This window comes from Pholcus phalangioides, unplaced genomic scaffold, assembly GCF_987345545.1.
Source record: "Pholcus phalangioides strain wild (caught in Gottingen) unplaced genomic scaffold, Ppha-v1.0 ptg000032l_1, whole genome shotgun sequence".
NCBI lineage: Eukaryota > Metazoa > Arthropoda > Arachnida > Araneae > Pholcidae > Pholcus > Pholcus phalangioides.
The window spans coordinates 5623812-5639500 of NW_028301622.1; the positions used below are offsets into that span (position 1 = coordinate 5623812).

The 15689-nt window shown below is 36.2% G+C and overlaps 1 protein-coding gene across 3 annotated transcripts; it reads right to left on the bottom strand.

The window, feature by feature from the left end:
- Nucleotides 1–437: 437 nt before the first annotated feature.
- On the bottom strand, nt 438–15309 carry LOC149066825 (5-taurinomethyluridine-[tRNA] synthase subunit GTPB3, mitochondrial). 3 transcript variants are annotated; one of them, XM_089253177.1, is made up of 8 exons: nt 14902–15309; nt 12821–12956; nt 8434–8587; nt 7029–7098; nt 5419–5562; nt 3202–3367; nt 788–1129; nt 438–690 (listed from the first exon to the last, which is right to left on the bottom strand). In XM_089253177.1, exons 1-8 carry the CDS (start codon nt 15209–15211, stop codon nt 459–461), a joined length of 1554 nt encoding a protein of 517 aa, XP_089109303.1. In that variant the 5' UTR covers nt 15212–15309; the 3' UTR covers nt 438–458. The 3 variants fall into 3 exon arrangements, with proteins under 3 accessions (XP_089109303.1, XP_089109300.1, XP_089109302.1); XM_089253174.1 differs by lacking the exon at nt 14902–15309 and having other exon boundaries at nt 12811–13017; XM_089253176.1 differs by lacking the exon at nt 14902–15309 and having other exon boundaries at nt 438–684; nt 12811–12951.
- Nucleotides 15310–15689: the final 380 nt, after the last annotated feature.

A 15689-nucleotide genomic window follows, 5' to 3' on the forward strand; every position in this document is an offset into this window, starting at 1 on the left:
AAAGAAGCAAAAATTGAACACTAACCGAAAACGGCATTGATCAATAAGTAAGAAGATTTTACAGAAATCCTGTATACAGTAGCGTACGCATGATTTTCTCGGGGGGGAGGGGGGTTTGTGTTAAATCGCAGCGGGGGGGGGGGGATACTGATAAATGATTGAATTTAAACATGCCCGCCCCCACAAAAGGGTGCATCCGACAAAGCTCCAGTCTGGGCCTATTCTTATCGGGTTTTTTTTTAGTTTTGTTTTGCCCACTAAAAATTCACTATGGGGGAACCATGGAAAATTCTGGCCTAGGTTCCACCAAAAACTCCAGCCTAGCCATATCAAAAGAATGTATAATGTACCTACACAAGTATATGAAGTGGGTATTCCGCAGACACAGTCTGATAACGGCAGAAAAAGACTACATAAAGAGTAGACATTTGCTAAAATTATAAATTAAAAAAAAACTTTTATTTACCGATACAAAAGTCTCTAAATATAATATCTAATATGTCTTCGGTAGTTATCTTCCCCGTAATTTTTCCAAGCTGTACAGTAGCCTGACGCAAATGTTCAGCAGCGATTGCAGAATCTCCGCCATATGCATTAATAAATTCATTCAAGTTTTCCAAGCAGTTTTTCACATGAACCCTATGTCTCTCTTGTGTTATTGTAGGTTCTTCATTGGATGGTAGACTGCACCTTTGAAAAATTGTAAAGCAAACAAGAGAATAAGTAATCAAAAATATCAATATTAAACACAAAGCTAGAAAGTGAATTACAGAAGCTTCAAACTCACAAGTTCTTCACTCGCTCTCCAAGGAAATCGAGAAGTTCTTTTATTCCTGAACCAGTAATACAAGATATACCGTGAACTCTGTCATTTCCCATGAATTTCGGAAGTGGTTTGAGATCTTTATTCGATATCAGATCTATCTTGTTCACAACTAAAAGAATAGGACAGCTCTCATTGAGAACGCCTTTGAATGAAGCATCGTCTTCAGCAGGAGAACTTTCTATCAGTTTTCTTTCAAGCTGTTCCCTAAGGAAAGTACTACCACCTTTGAGATATTCAGACCAGTTTGTTCTGATAAATTCTTCCGCTTCGATGATAAATATGATGATATGCGCATCTGACAACCTGAAAAACCCAGAATAAATTATTTACAAGTCTCATAAAGTACATCTATACATCGTACAGTATACAAGTACATTGTTGTGTATCATAGAATTGAATTTTCATACCTCCCGAAATGCATTTTTCCATCCGACAGTCAAAAAATAGATACAATCAAACCCCCCTCCCCTCCCAATATAGTGACAACCTTGTTTAGCGCCTGAAATGTGCAGTAAACAAATCTTCAATAAAGGGTTACAATGGATTCAACTCTGATTCTATATAATGCCAAATTCATTATACTGCTAAAATTCTTCAAAATTTGTGGTGGCGTTGAATCATGGTTTGACTACTTTACTCTTAGATCAGAGGAAGTTGCTAAAGCACATGTACAGTAATACCTGGCTTTGATATGCAATATTAATCAATTTTTGTTTGAAAACTAAAAATTGCATCATAAAAATCTCACACACCCCTCTAAAATTATTTTCTCAAATGAAATACACTAGAACCCTGTTAATCCAAACTAATTAGGATCGGGACTTGTTCAGATTACCAGGGTTTGCCTTTTAAACATGGGGGGCGGGGAAATTAATGTGTTTTTTTTTACACTCCAATACCATGTTTTGGTTTCAGCCAATGGACTTGAGAAGCATTGGAGAGTAAAAAAAAAAACACATTAATTTCTCCGCAATTCTTTCAGTCATTGTAAAACACAATTATCCCAGCCAATGGACCAAGAGGTGTTACAAAACATCAAAACAGGTGTAAAAAAATGTTGCTTTGATATCTCATCGAAGATGGGGAATGAGTCCCTTTCCATTACCCAAAAAATTATACAGAAAATTAGAGAAAAGTGTCATTTACTGGCCCGCAGAAGCATCGGAAAACGTGAAAGAAACCTTGCTAAAGAAAACTCGGGAAAAATTATGACCAAGACTTGTTTTCGACGATAATCAAGAAACAACAAAGGAATCTGACGAAATCCACCAGCTTTTAAGAGAAATCCCTGGTTGAGGGGAAGCAGAGAAAAAGATGTGGGTGAAATGTTAGACTGTAACAGCCATCAAATTTTCACGGATGAAAAAATCATCTCAAAAGTTTCGAATGGCAAAGACTCATTGTCAAGCGATAGGTTAGGTTAGATCAGTGGTTCTCAAAGTTTCCGTTGTTTCTCTCAGAAACACCACCAGCCTTTGCCAAATTTTGTAAAAGATCTTTTATCAAACTTTTCTATTGTAATCCTGGCTTTAGAAAAAAATTTGATTTAGTTATATAGTTTTATATTCTGCTAGTATTTTTTTTTTAACATGTTGGGGTATCATGAAAAAAAAAATCCATAGGTTTCCACATAACATTTTGAAACTTGGAGATTTTTGGACAGCTTTGTACAGTTTATACCGCATGTCCTGTCCAAAACCAGTTTTGAACGTCCAAATCTCCAACCCTGCTTTGAAGTGTTTTTTTTATAAGTGAAAATATCTACTAAAGAATTGTGGGGAGCTGCAGATGTATCATGAATCGGGCAAGAGAGCCGTGAGTGACAAAAGTTTGAGAATGGCTGCACGACGCCTTCAAGTTGATGAATATTCAATTATTCTGAAATGTCAATTTACTGACATAAGCTTGTCTCATTTACGTAGGTATTGGCGTACGCATAGGGGGGGAGGTTTGGGGTTCTAACCCCCAGAAGAAAAAAAAGATTAACCCTCCCCCGAGAAAATTTTGCATACGCCTATGTATGTAGGACAGCAGCATTTCTCAACCTATGGGTCCACGAAGATGGGTCAGGTGTGTCTGCCAACTGTGGCAGATTTTGAAATTTCGTGCCTAATTCTAATTGAATGAAAATGATTCAATAGTATGCTACAAAATTATTAGTAGCGTTATACAAGATTGAAAATAAATTCACACCCAGAATGAAGTTAGTGATCCGTCAAATTATTTCAGACAATTTAGTGATCCTTCAGTTCAGAAAGGTGGAAAAATGCTGATGTAAGATAACAAAGGTTATACTAACTCTGCTTCTACTTCTTTTAAAGGTATATTGAATTGATTTTTTTGTATTAATTGATGATTAAGAATTTAGGTGTTACTTTTTGAAAGTTCTTCTGACACCTTCAAGCTCAACAGGATCAGAACCAACGCGGATGCCTGCTGTGTCTGACAGATGTACCAAGTAACCAGCTAAATTGATAGAACGTTCGACAATGTCCCTCGTAGTACCAGGAATAGGAGACACAATCGCCACATCCCTTTTACCTTTGGAAGAAGAGAAAGAAAATCTGTTCAAGGATAATGTAATAGTTCTGTCACATAACTTTTTTTAATTATATGATAAAAACTAAAAAAAAAATGCCAAAATTTTTTTTTTTAATTTTCTGCAAAAGAAAAGTATTTATCTATCAGTATTTGTCATATCAAACCAATGAAATACACTGGTGTAAGAAATTAAGAGAATTTGCAGACTTGGTCGATTATCTCTAGAATTACTGTACCGATTTTGATGAAATTTGATATGTACATACATTGATACAATACAAAACAAATAACCATTCAATAATTGTAATACACACGCATGATCGTGCGTAACACTCGTTGGAGTCGGAAGGTATGAAACAGCGGTTGCAGAATAAACAAAAAAATGGGTTAATAGATGGGTTAATTTGGGGTATGGTCCCCTCTTACAGATATACAGGTCTCGCAGCGTGATTTCATACTTGAAATAAGGCAGTTTATCATTCCTGTGGCAATTGGTCCCACTCGTTCAGCAATGCTGTTTTCATTGCCTGGATGGTTCCCGGAGGGGGGTTGCGAGTTGTAATTGCCCTCTCCAGAGCGTCCCAGACATGCTCTATAGGGTTAAGGTCTGAAGATCTGGCTGGCCAATCCATCCAGCGAATATCCTCACTCTCTAGAAAATCGTCCAGCGGAAGAGCTCTATGTGGCCTCGCGTTATTGTCCATTAAAATGAACTCAGGGCCAACTGCACCCCTGAAAAGGCGAACATAGGGCTCCAAGACCTCATCCCTATACCTCACACCAGTCACAGTGCCTCTTTCAAAGACATTGAGAGGTGTGCAGCCATCCAACACGATGCCTGCCCAGACCATTAAACCTCCTCCGCCATAATGGTCGATTTCGCGGACATCGGAGGGTAGGTAGCGGGTCCCTGGTTCTCTCCATATGAACGTACGGCGAGAATCGGTGCTTAAGCTGAACCGGGACTCATCAGTGAAGAGAACGGTCGCCCATTGATCCATACTCCAATCTCTATGCTCTCTGCACCATGATAAACGGATTCTCCTGTCCGTAGAAGTGAGCGGGACGCAAACAGCAGGTCTTCTTACAAACAACCCTCTCTCATGAAATCTTTTGGAAACAGTCACCCTTGGTACACGGGTTCCTGTGGCTGCATACAAGTCACGAGAGAGCTGTAGCACTCCTGTTACGCCTCGCTATAATCGACAAATGGCGATCTTCTTTGGCCGTCGTGGCTCTTGGACGATCTTGCCCAGGCTTTCTCTCGATGGATCTGGTATCCTGGAACTGTTTCCATAAGTTACACACGACGCTGGGCGTTAAATTGAACTCTCTACAAATCTGGACTTGAGATCGGCCTGCTTCTAGCCTCCCCACAATTTGCCACCTCATTCCATCATCTAAACGTTGGTGGTTGCTCATTTTTACTGTTACAATTTGAAATTAACCGATTGCTGCAAAATAACACCAAGAAATTCGCAGAGGTGTGCTAGCGAACAAAATGCGTCTTAACTTACGCGCGCTTATACCTGTTTCTCTACTGGCTCCGCCTACACACGTGTACGCTTACGTATTTGACGTACAAGATTTGCATTTTTGTCTAGAAGTAGTGGTTTTACATTCAGTTCAGTTCTTTTCATGAAATTCGATAAAATATGCAAATTCTCTTAATTTATTTCACCAGTGTAGCATCATTTTGAATACATTAAATATATTTTGTCTTTTTGTGTTGTGTGCATATGCTTTTTCTTCGTTTATTTTTATCATTACATTCTTTATTTGGCATTCATAATTTTATCTTTTTAATGTTGTATATATGTGTCTTTTTTTATGTTTCTATCTATGTAGTTTATTATATTCCATTCCTTAATTTCCATGTAAGTTTTCAATCATCTCTACAGACATCATTGCTTTTGGATGGTAAATATGTTTTACAAAAATTAATTTTAAATCTTTATGTGTGTGTGAAAATGAATAAGTTTGATATGATTTGATTTTGAAATAGCATCATTTTAAATATACACAGCAGTTATAGCTGAACTTCAACTCACAAATGGCATTAAGAAGACTGCTCTTTCCAACATTAGGACTTCCAGCCAAAATGACTTTCACTCCACTCCTCAAGTTCTCACCTCTGTGACCATCGCTAAGATGACTCAACATCTCATTTCGTAACAGTGAAATTTCCTTCAGAACTAAAAGCATAGCAAAATGGAATACATACAGAGTGTGAACTGAATGTCCAGATTTCAGTGCAAATAATTGATGAAACGAGTCGGCTATAGTCATCAATATCGGTCTAGGTTTTGTAAAACAATGAAAATTTAAGATTCTGAAATTCTTTAGCTTCCTATCCAGTCCTACAAAATGCCTGTGATTAAGAAAGCTCCCCTCCCCTCATCATGGCTCCGCTACTCTGGATACTTCTCTCTTCATGAGAGCTTATTTATAATCCAAAATTTCATTATTGCTACCACCAATGTCATTGCCAATCATATGAATAATATATGCTGGATGAAACAGTGAAGCCCACGAAAAGAAAATATGATCAAAAAGGGTCCATGAACAAAAAGGTTAAGAGGCTGTAGTAAAATGATTATGTGCTACACTATGAAGTACCTTGCAGTGCCCCCTAGGGGTAAAACCCAAATTTAGAGTTCATATCTCGAAAACTGAAAGAGATACGACCAAACATTCAAAAACCTAGTTGTAGAGAATCATTACATTGATAAAGTAAGAAGAAACATATTTTGTGCACAATGACAGGTTGAAATTTCCCCTACTATCAGAATTCGACCTATGATACTCCATTTTCTGAAAAATATTTAAATCTAAAACGCTTTTAGAGCAAATTTTTAGATTTTTGACATTCATTAGGGAACACAAAAAATACTATACGATTTTGATAAAATTTTATGCAGTTCTTATCGACTAGATAGGTAACCTTTTTACACTAGTATAATTAGATCAAAGTAACCACAATTTTGATTTCCTTCCCCCCCCCCCCCCACCTCATCCATCCTCCACTAGCAGTCAAATGTGGACAGCAAAGGAGCCACCCTCATACACCCTCACTTTTGTTTAAACTACAAAGCCTAAAAAGTAATACATGCTAATAATACAATTAAACATTCTATCATGACTTCTGCAAGATAAGTACAAGTATAAGATCAAGATAAGTTCCTTATCTTTAAATGAAATGGCAGCATGTTTAAAAAAATCATAAATGAAAAGTCACTGAAGCTTTTTACAATAATTATTTTATAATGTTGACAGCTTCGATTCCATAGTCAGAGTACACAGTTGGTATACAAAGTAAGTGTTTTGGCAACTTTGTGCATAAGGTTACTTTAGCAAACTATCTGTGACTTGTTGCCATCTGAGGAGACTGGACTCAACTTCATTGGACAACTGTAGGCAGCATTTTTGAAAAAATTATGAGTGAAAAGTCACAATACGTCAAAAAGTCTTTTTACAATAATTATTAGGTTATCAAAACAGCCTTGATTCCTTAATTCAAGATAATGCAACTCTGCACATGACGATTTTTTAGTCACCAACTTTTGCCGTGTACCCCCAAACATGGAATGCCAACCATCAAAACAAGTTAAAATTATATTTCACATGAAACATGATGCAAGTAATTTTTACTATTTCTCACCGTTTTCTAAAACGCTATCAATGTTCTGATCTTCGCCAAAGTCTATATCAGCTTCCACATTTGCCAGACACTATTTGCAAAGTGTTGAGGAAAAGGATTGATCAGTTTAACAAAAAAAAAAAAAAAATAGGTACATACAACGGAATATAAAGTGAAAATCCTCTGAAACAAAGGTAAAAACAATATAGCACTAGCAATTGAATAGAGGCGTAAATTTTTTTGCCATTAACTAATTATTTTGAAACTCTACACACGTGCCCTCAAAGAAATCCAAAAGAATCAGGAATAAACATTTTGGATACCCTAAGCCTTGGAAATATTAAGATCTTCAATTTAACAATGATAAACTATGTTGGATTTTTGAAAGTCTATTTGATATATCGCTTGTGCTCACTTAGTCTATATTTCAAAATATTTTTAGTTAAACTACTAGCTACAATTTCATGAGGCGAAGGTAATCTTAAATTACGATTTTGACAACAAATGGTACAACACTGTGTATTGCACAGAAACAAACAAGCTTTTCCAGGTATTGATACATCAAAGAAATTCGCTTGTTCATGCTAATCCACTCATTTAAAGGTTTTTTTGTTAGGTGTTGAGTAGCACTGCATGGACTATTATACAGCTCTTTATACTACTACTAAACCATACATGCACCTTGTCAGCAATCCTCTGCGAAACTTCTAACAAACTGGAACATGTTGGCATGTGCGTGTACATGTTGTGAACCTATGTGAAGTCTGTTTCTGTGTAAGGCTTGTTATGTGTAGTGCTGCCATCTACCATCAATTTTTCTGAATATGAGTGAAGTGTAATAATTAATTAACTGTATCGTTGCAGGCCTATTGCTCTATGTGGTGAGACTTTTTAACAGGAATATCAGCTTGTATTCAAGCCCCAAAGTTAGGAACCACAGAAAACTAACTTTAGCCGACCACTACTGTGGCGATGATGGGGTTCAAACCAGGGTCCTCATGAGGAGAGTCCATCACTCTATGATCGCTCAACCACCACAATGGCCAGCTCCCTATACTCTTGAATTGTTTATACAATTTCATTCTTCATACATTTTTTTGAATTACACAGACTTTTTCTCAAATATCATAGCATTCAATTGGGTCTGCATAGAAGAAATTTTATACTGCAACCAGGGCTGTCTTAAGAGCATCATGAGCCCCCGGGCCAAGTGATTTTTCTGAGGCCCTACCAGGAAAATTCTTGAAAATTTCAACCAGATCTCATTTTTGTGAGGCCCCTTTTCTCTTGAGGTGCCCGGTCGGGCCCATGCCTAAAGACAACACTTCAAAATCTCTCTATAGCATCCATTTTATATTTATAAGAAGTTTGTTTTGCAGTTAAGAAAATAAAAAAATCAAACAGAACAGAATAATCACAGACTCACTTTTTTTATTCTCCTCGTCCAATCAGAGTAGAGTCTAAATAAAGAGCCTCCCATCTGGCTTAAAGCTTGGCGTTGTTGAGCTTCTGTTTCTGCGTGGAGTAAATCAGCTATGCCTTCAATCTCCGTCAAATCTAACTTTCCTGATATGAATGCTCTGAAATAAATAAAAATTATTTCTCAAAGCAAAAACTAATTTTTAAAAAAAATTATTAAATTACACATGATTTGAGCAACGTGTATGACACGTTGTATATATTATATATATCTTGATATATTTAATAAGATATTAAATATCAAGTTATATGAATATGTTAATGAATATGTGTTAATGAAATTTTCATTAACACAAAAATCTACAGATCACGTCAATTTGACCTTAATCAAACTGTTTTTATTTATCTCGAAAACTTAAACACAGATGATAAAAAAATTTCTCGACTTTACAGGATAGGTAAATATAATGCATCTGTAAATTTCAATATTTTCTTTTTTTGTAGGTGGCATGAAATAATCTTTTAAGAATATTATCGCTGGAAAAAGCATGCATTTTAGTGTTATTGTCAGCCGTTAAGATGCACCAGGATTCGGCAGCCTGATGGCTACCTCAAAAAGTGGTCAGAATAACGATTTGTTTATTGTTATTTTTGAGAATTATGGAAAGGCAACGAGCCCTAAAAAAATAGTTTTCATGTTTCAGAAGGTCTGACAAAAATCTATATATATAAAATAGATTTTCTGTGTGTGTGTATGTTCTCCATACAAATCTACAATTTCAGATCGATTGTCGCCAAATTTTGCATATTATCCAAACGAGGCCTGACTTGAACGATAGGCTACTTTAAAAGTTTGTCAGATCTGGGCAAAAAACTGTCGGACAACAATTGTTTTTGGGCCTCTGCAATGACTTTTGGAATGTTTACTTTGATTACCGTGGTTCCCTAGCAATGCATTTCAGACATGTATATGCCTTTAAAATATGGTTTGTTACTCCTTTAATGATGCCAGTATTATTATGTACGATAGTTTATATGCCTATATAATGGTTTGTTACTTTTTCAATCATCTCAGTAATTGAGGAAAACCTGGGCAGCGCCAGGTATTACAGCTAGTACATAAATATAAAATGGAATTTATTACTCATGGAAAATCTTTGGGGGAAAAAAAGTAGCAATTTTTTTTCCTATCTTTAAAAACAAAAGAATCCCCCAAGATAAAAATAAAGATAATAGGCCTATAGTCAACGTTTGGTATATTAACCCTCATCATTTCGTCAGAAAAGAATGTTACATTGGGTGGTTGTTAAACCCAAAAGAAAACATGCAGGATACTCGTTATATGAAATCACTTGGAACTTACCCATCCTACCCGTCATTGCAATGGAACATGGGATTTTTTTTTAGCACTGATTGTATCATCTTTCTTCTGATGTTTTGTGAAATTTTTTATTCAATTTCCTCGAGTATTCTATAATATTCAGATAATTTTTTAAGCAGAATCCGAAAAAGAAATAAAGATATTTCATTTTTGGGGAATTTTACATGCTTGCGCCAATTAAAAACTAGGTTTTAGTTGTGGGAACAGCTAAAGTATAATCTCTTTTTTTCTTTGGCGATTTTCTTTCTAGCCTGTTGACGCTTTTCTTCCTGGTTGACCATTTTCTTCCATTAGCATTTCCTTCTCTGTTGACTATTATTATTATTATTTCCTCTGGCATCTAGGTTGCCATTTCCTTTCTTTACTGTTGGTTATTGTCTGAAGGTGAAGTCCCCCCCCCCCCCAGAGGTTGCTAGTAATAATAGGCTTTTTCATAAAGTGCAGCGATTGAATAGATAGAGTTTGTTATCATTTTAGAGGGTTTTTTATTTTTGTTTATACGCTGCATCATATATATGCTGTTTTCTCAGTATATTACATTCTGTTTTTCTCCTTGAAATATGTCATTTTGTATTTGTTTGTCAAGTTGTACATTTAGATTATATTTCCATATTTATTAACTTTTTGGATACTAGCCGTTATAGCTTTAATCCCGCAATAATGTTGTTATTGAATCCAGAGAGGTTTTTTTTTTGCCCTGACCCTTGCATTATTTAAAAGAAAGAGTCTCTCCTGGTTTGTATCCTTTTCAATCCCATATTTGTCATCATCATTCTATGGTGCTCCATGTGGGAAGAGCTTAGGCAATTTTGTCCATCGCTCTAATACCAAGCAGCATAACAAGAATTGTGGTAAATCCCATATATGTGGTCTAGAATGTATTGTTTTTAATCTGGATCCCTTATTCATTCCAAGAATGTTTTGCTTTGAGAGATAGATGGCTTTTTTTCTTGGCTCAAGGAAACTGATATTTTCTGGAAGCATGCGAGAGGGCCTGGGTTCGAGTCCCAGCCGAGACAAGACGACTTTTCTTTTGAGTTCACCTCACCATAATATCTATAAAATATCTGTTGCCTTGGATATTTTGTTTGTTATTGTTTTTGTCATTTGTTTTTTTCATGATCATTTTTCCGTTTTAACAGGCATAGTATTACCCTTTTTCGTAATGTGTAGGTGATTTTTTTTTTCTTTGGCAAGAAAGGCGTCCAAAAGCATGACTCTGTTTCATTCGTGGAGACTTCTTCTCATGCTTTCAGATGTTTTTCTTGTTAGAAAAAAAAAATCATGAATACATCATCACAAAGGGATTATACCATAGCTGTTCTCAGTTACATATTTTTGTGGATTTGTACGGCATTTTGATTCAGCTTCTTGAATGTTGTATAAACATGGTTCCACTGTATTAGAGTAAAAAACTACCATCAGTGAAAAGAGTAAACAATAGTTGGAATACAGTTTCCGCCCAAGATGTGTTTGATAACTGTTTCAATTTATAACGAGAAGGGGCGCGGTAGTCCGGTCGATAAGATACTCGCCTAAAGTACCGAAGGATGTTTAGAGGTGTCGCGTGTTCGATACCCGGTTCGTCCTTGTCAGGAAACTTTCCTGACACAGGGGTACAACAAAAACGGCGACTTGACCGCAGCAAAAAATTGCTACCGCAGGGAGTTCCCCCGTCGAGTGGTTAGCGCACCAACCTCTCGATGAGTATAAAAAACAAGCCTGAAAATTCGGAATCGGCAATAAATTGTAGGTCCCGGTCTAATTAGCCCTTGTGTGCAGAAAATGACAGTGGTGTGACAAAAATGATCAAATTATAACGAGAATACAGTGGAACTTCGGTTAACGAGCAAAAAATTTGAACAAATTTTGACTTGGTTAACGAGCGATGATTCGCATTACTAGCAAAAATTTTGCACTTTGTTTAAAAGTTTATTTGTTAAAATAAATATATTAATTTTCACGTTATCACAACGGAGCTGATGGTTTTTCGCTTTCGCCCACACACGTGTTATGGAATTTTATGGAATTGTGGGTAATATTCTCCCCTTCAGTCTCTGAAAAGTGTGCCTCACTCGGAAAATTAACACATGTAAGTGTGAATATTTACGATACAGAACTAGATGTAGTATTGCAGCCATGCATATGTGCACGCTTGAAGGTTTTTAAATTCTACTTGGAGAAAACTGAGGGCTGATTGCATTATTGAACATGACTTTGAGGGGCTAGCTGATGAACAGAAGCCACTATTTGTCAAAGAGATTTTGCGCTTGAGGAAGACCATGGACTGGAGGTGCATGAGGATGACATTCAAGAACTAGTGGTGGAAAATATCTTGAAGTTGATGGTAGTTGAAGTGATGGATCTCTCATGCACGCAAAAGCAAGAGTTTATGGACGGTATTTCATCTGAGGAAGATAGAAGTAAGGAGATGTCCCTCACATAAAACGAAATTAGAGAGATGTGTAGAATTTGGGAAGCTGTGCAAAACTATGTAGAAAAGAACCACCCAAATAAAGTCGTAGCAGTGTGCAAGCAATGAATCTGTCCAACGAACACTGCAATTTACCATTTCCCAGAAATCCTAAAAAGGAAGCAAAAGCAAGTGTCATTGGATAAGGTTCTTTTTGAAAGTCACGCAAAAAGACTAAATTTGCAAACAATAGTGAGTCTGTAAATCGTTCTAAACTATAGTTCTCTCGTCGTTTAGAGTAAGTTAATTTGTAAACATTATCGTATTGTATGTTTATTTATTGTATTATGCATTATTATTATTGTTGTAAATTAATTGATTGAATGCCGTTTTTATTAGTCATTTTTATGTGAATGACTAATTGTGAAATGGATTATTCGAGTCCCCATTACTTCCTATGAGGAAGTTTGATTTGAATAACAAGCTATTCGGATAACCATTGGCAGAACAAAACAAGCTCTCTATCCAAAGTTCAACTGTAATTCTTTTCATGTAAGTAACTTATTGATAACAAAAAACAAAGTAGCTACCTATGCAAACCTTTTCGTAAATTCTCCAGGTTCAGCATGGCGAAAACTTGGCAGTTTAGCCAAAGCTTTCAATATGGACTTGGTTACAGCTAATCCTCCGTGTATGTGTAACTCGCATAGATCTTCTCCAGTGTAGCTATTGGGACCTGTATGTCAGAAATCATAAAAAACCCATAGATTTAAATCCTTAACAGTATATAGGAACATCTATAATATAATCTATTTTTTCTTTGGTAACTTGTTTTCTGCAATTTCCTTTCTAGTCTGTCAGCGCTTTTTATTCATTCAGTTATTATTATTATTTCCTTAGGCTTCTACGTTGCTATTTCATTTTTTTTACTGTTAGTCATCGTCTGAAGGTGAAATCACTCATAGAGGTCACTAGTAACAATAGGCTTTTGTGTTGAAAAGTGCGGCATTTCAATTAAATTAAATCCAAAAGATGATTTTTTGGTACATCTTGTTGTACCGTATGCAGCAGAGGTCTTCAACCTTTTTCTAGTCACGAGTACTGCCTGTCCCTAATCATCAAAAGAGCACCCTTATGGCAAGTTTGGCATACAAATGCATGAATTCAGAATGATTTCAATCCATGAATGAAATTTGCAGATGGTGTTTAATTGGAACGTTGATCAAGTGCTCGAGAGCACAAAATCAGACACGAGTATCGAGCACTCTGGGTGCTTTAGGGAACACAGTGGTGCTCACGAGCAACAAGCTGAAGATGCCTGATATATACACCATTTTCCCAGCATGGTCACCTTCAGTTTTTAAAGCATTCTTATTTTTCAGGGATTTTAATCCCACAATCTTGAACCCAGAGAGACTTTTTTACCCTGACCATTGTAGTATTTAAAAGATGATCCTGGTTTTTATTCATTACCCAAAGTATTTATTTCAGAATCATGTTTCTTCAAATTCAATCCTGTGTCTATGTATATAGTTTAGGATGTTAGATTTTTAATCTCAATCGATTATTTAGTTTACAATGTTTTATTTCTATTCCTGATCCCCCTATTTCGTATAAGAATTGGTACTTTTCTGTCATAACCATCATCTTGGGGGTGAATTTTTTTTCTTGGCGACCACTTCTCAGACCAATTGCTGATTCTTTTTTGTCTTGCCGAATTTGCGATACCAGTTTGGCTCAGTTTTTTTTCCTGCCAAGTTTTCTCGGAGTCAATTTGGCTTTCTTTCATGCAACCACATTTCTGTTACTCTTCAATCAAAACTATGTGATTTTTTTCCCCTAAGCTCGCAACTTATCTCTGTTTCAATGTTGAAGGTGCCGCTTGATTCAACTGAACTCTGTTATTTAGTTAACTGTCTGTCATTAGTTTATATTATTGATGTTATTATTGTGGAGATGAAGTATCAGCCAAATGTGCAGCTTTCATTTCAGCTGTGCTGGTTTACATTCCGATAAATTCTGTCAAATATTTTTATATCATAATGTTCTTGCCAAATATTGCATGAACAAGCCCAATATCGTGCCAAAGGCATGTGAAAAGGATCAAGCTAAAATGCACCAATTCGATGTAGAAAAATTATACGGATTGGTGTAACAGGAAAGCACCTAAGAATGTTATTTGTTTAACTGCTGCAGTATAATAAATCTTTTGCGATACATTGACAATTTTTTTTTTTGGCAAGAAAAACGTCGAAAGCATGACTGTTTCACTCTTGGTGATTTCTCATCATGCTTTCGGATTTTTCCTCAATAAAAGATGAAAATCACATCGCCAAAAAGGGGATTATACTATAGCGGTTCCACAGTTATACTTATGATTAGGGCTGGACGAATAAAAAAAAACTAGGCACCATATAGATTTTCCCCCGAAAGAAAAAGGTCTGAAATACCGCTTCTTTTGACTTTTTCCAGGGCATACTGATCCTCTTTCATGTTGGCGGATATGCTGCTATAAGCTACAAACATTCTGTGCCGCTCTCAGCCTGCAATTTAGTGACCACACAAAGAAAATTTTAGGATGCCAGTACCAATTTTTAAGTCGACCTGGCGCCTGGGGTTTGTCCAGCCCTGCTTATGATTGGTCGTTGAACAAAGGCTGCTAAAATGAATAAAGCTCTCACCAGGAAACCAGAGTAGTAAGGCCCTATCGAGAAGCTCCAATGTTTCGGGATCCTTGAGTGATCGTAGCAACGCCTTTCTAGGTTCCGGCAAGACTTTTAGATTGGCCATCCTTTGGATCACTAGGTTAGCGCTAGGTCCCGATACTCTAATAACGGCTAGAGCGGACACTACACCAGCTGGTGATGTCGAAAGTGCATATATCGTGCTCCTACTACTCGCAAGTCTTTTATTAACGAGGAGGAACTTGAATTCGCGGTTGAGTATCCACGTAAGCTTCCTACACGTGAATCTCTGAAAGATATTAAACATTATTTTATGTAAAATAGATTATTTTATTCTTTTTAAAAATTAATTTTTTTTAAATTTAAAATGTCAATGTCTCGTAAGTGTCTCGTAACAGTCCAACCACTTCCCTTGTACCAACGAGTTGGCTTCAATTGTTTTTGTTTACAATAGGTGAACAAGACGACCGTAACTGCGATAATAAGTGTTTCAATTTTAATTATACAGGGTTCTTGGCTCTTTGGCTGTTTTTCCAATTAAGTCACAATGCACTTAATTTTTCGCCTATTAAAAAATATATATACATGATTTCTCAATAAAATTGGTACAAAAAAAGAAATTTCTTAAAGAATTTTTGTTGCAAAACAAAATCAGTTTCTGTGCGTATATTTTTCTAGAACATGTACAAGGTGTCCAAAAAAATTCGTAATAGTTTTCAGATAGTTTGAAATTTCGCAAAAAATGAAAGAATTGCTATATTTGAGTGCGGTTGGCAACAGTCTGA

Coding starts and splice junctions, on each gene's coding strand:
- LOC149066825 (XM_089253177.1), bottom strand. CDS start 15,211: ATGTTTAATATCTTTCAGAGATTCACGTGTAGGAAGCTTACGTGGATA. Junction 8,588..12,820: donor CCTGGAGAATTTACGAAAAG/GTTTGCATAGGT, acceptor TATTTATTTCAG/AGCATTCATATCAGGAAAGT. Junction 1,130..3,201: donor GTCAGAAGAACTTTCAAAAA/GTAACACCTAAA, acceptor TGGGTTTTTCAG/GTTGTCAGATGCGCATATCA.